At 31.8% G+C, this 998-nt stretch overlaps 1 protein-coding gene across 1 annotated transcript in view; it reads left to right on the top strand.

The window, feature by feature from the left end:
* The window catches only part of RAD9B (RAD9 homolog B (S. pombe)), a 29,585-nt gene that overhangs the window by 3,220 nt on the left and 25,367 nt on the right, over positions 1–998 (top strand). Inside the window, exons 3-4 of the mRNA XM_008570466.1 lie at positions 472–624; positions 829–943. Coding sequence (XP_008568688.1) covers positions 472–624; positions 829–943 — 268 coding nt within the window. The remainder of the gene's footprint in view (positions 1–471; positions 625–828; positions 944–998) is intronic.

The following is a 998-nucleotide window of genomic DNA, read 5'->3' as shown; positions in this document are numbered from 1 at the left end:
TAACATTTCAAAATTGGGAGAGTCCACATAGAAATCTGAATATCTTGCTTCTCTTGAAAATGCAGAAGACCTGACAATTGTGGGCCTGCATTTTCAAGTGGAAGTAGTTGGTTGAAACTGAGCAATGGTTTCTCTCGTTAGACAAGATGTGCCATTAGCAATTTGCTCTAATCTACTTATTCTTTTTTATATTTCCTTCTGCTACTTAACACATTAAAGGCCCCTGTGGCATTTACAGTTTTATAATTTCAACATGCAAGATTTTAGATTTAATACATATGTGCATTCAATATAGATATGTACATAATGTATATATACATGTGTGCATTCAATACACACTGTATAATGCAGTCCATAGTCTTATTTGAACATATCTAACTGTGATGTTAAACATAATGGAATTTTTTGAATTAAACTATCATTTAAAGAAAGTTGATTTTCTCCTAAATGGCTGTTATCTTATTTTTCCAGCTTGCTCTAAGATCTGTGAATTCTTGTCGGTCAGCGTATGGATGTGTTCTGTTCTCTCCTGTGTTTTTTCAACATTATCAGTGGTCAACCTCAGTGAAAATGAATGATAATGACACAACATTGAATTTTTTGAATTGCAAATTGGGAATGAAGGTACATATAAGTAGCCCTGGTTTTCTCTTGCACTGTAGAAATATTCGTTATTTAGGACATAACGTGTGTTCTGTACTTGGTAGCTTAAATGGCATGCAGGACAGTATATTCATTTATGTATACACATACTCTTGCTGATTTTTTAAAAACTAATCAAACAACCATATTAAGTATGTGCTGTTCTATAATGTATTTATATTACAGTCAATTCTGCCCATCTTTAGATGTCTGAATTCCCTCGAAAGGAATGTAGAGAAGTGCAAAATATTCACCAGATCTGATAAATGCAAAATAGTTATTCAATTCTTCTGCAAACATGGTAGGTATAATTAAAACTAGTTTAAAATATTGTGTTTTTTCTTAATATATTTTGT

The sequence above is a fragment of the Galeopterus variegatus genome, unplaced genomic scaffold (assembly GCF_000696425.1).
Source record: "Galeopterus variegatus unplaced genomic scaffold, G_variegatus-3.0.2 Scaffold604, whole genome shotgun sequence".
NCBI lineage: Eukaryota > Metazoa > Chordata > Mammalia > Dermoptera > Cynocephalidae > Galeopterus > Galeopterus variegatus.
Note: the sequence above shows the minus strand (reverse complement) of the source record. Positions and strands in the feature narration are given on the sequence as shown.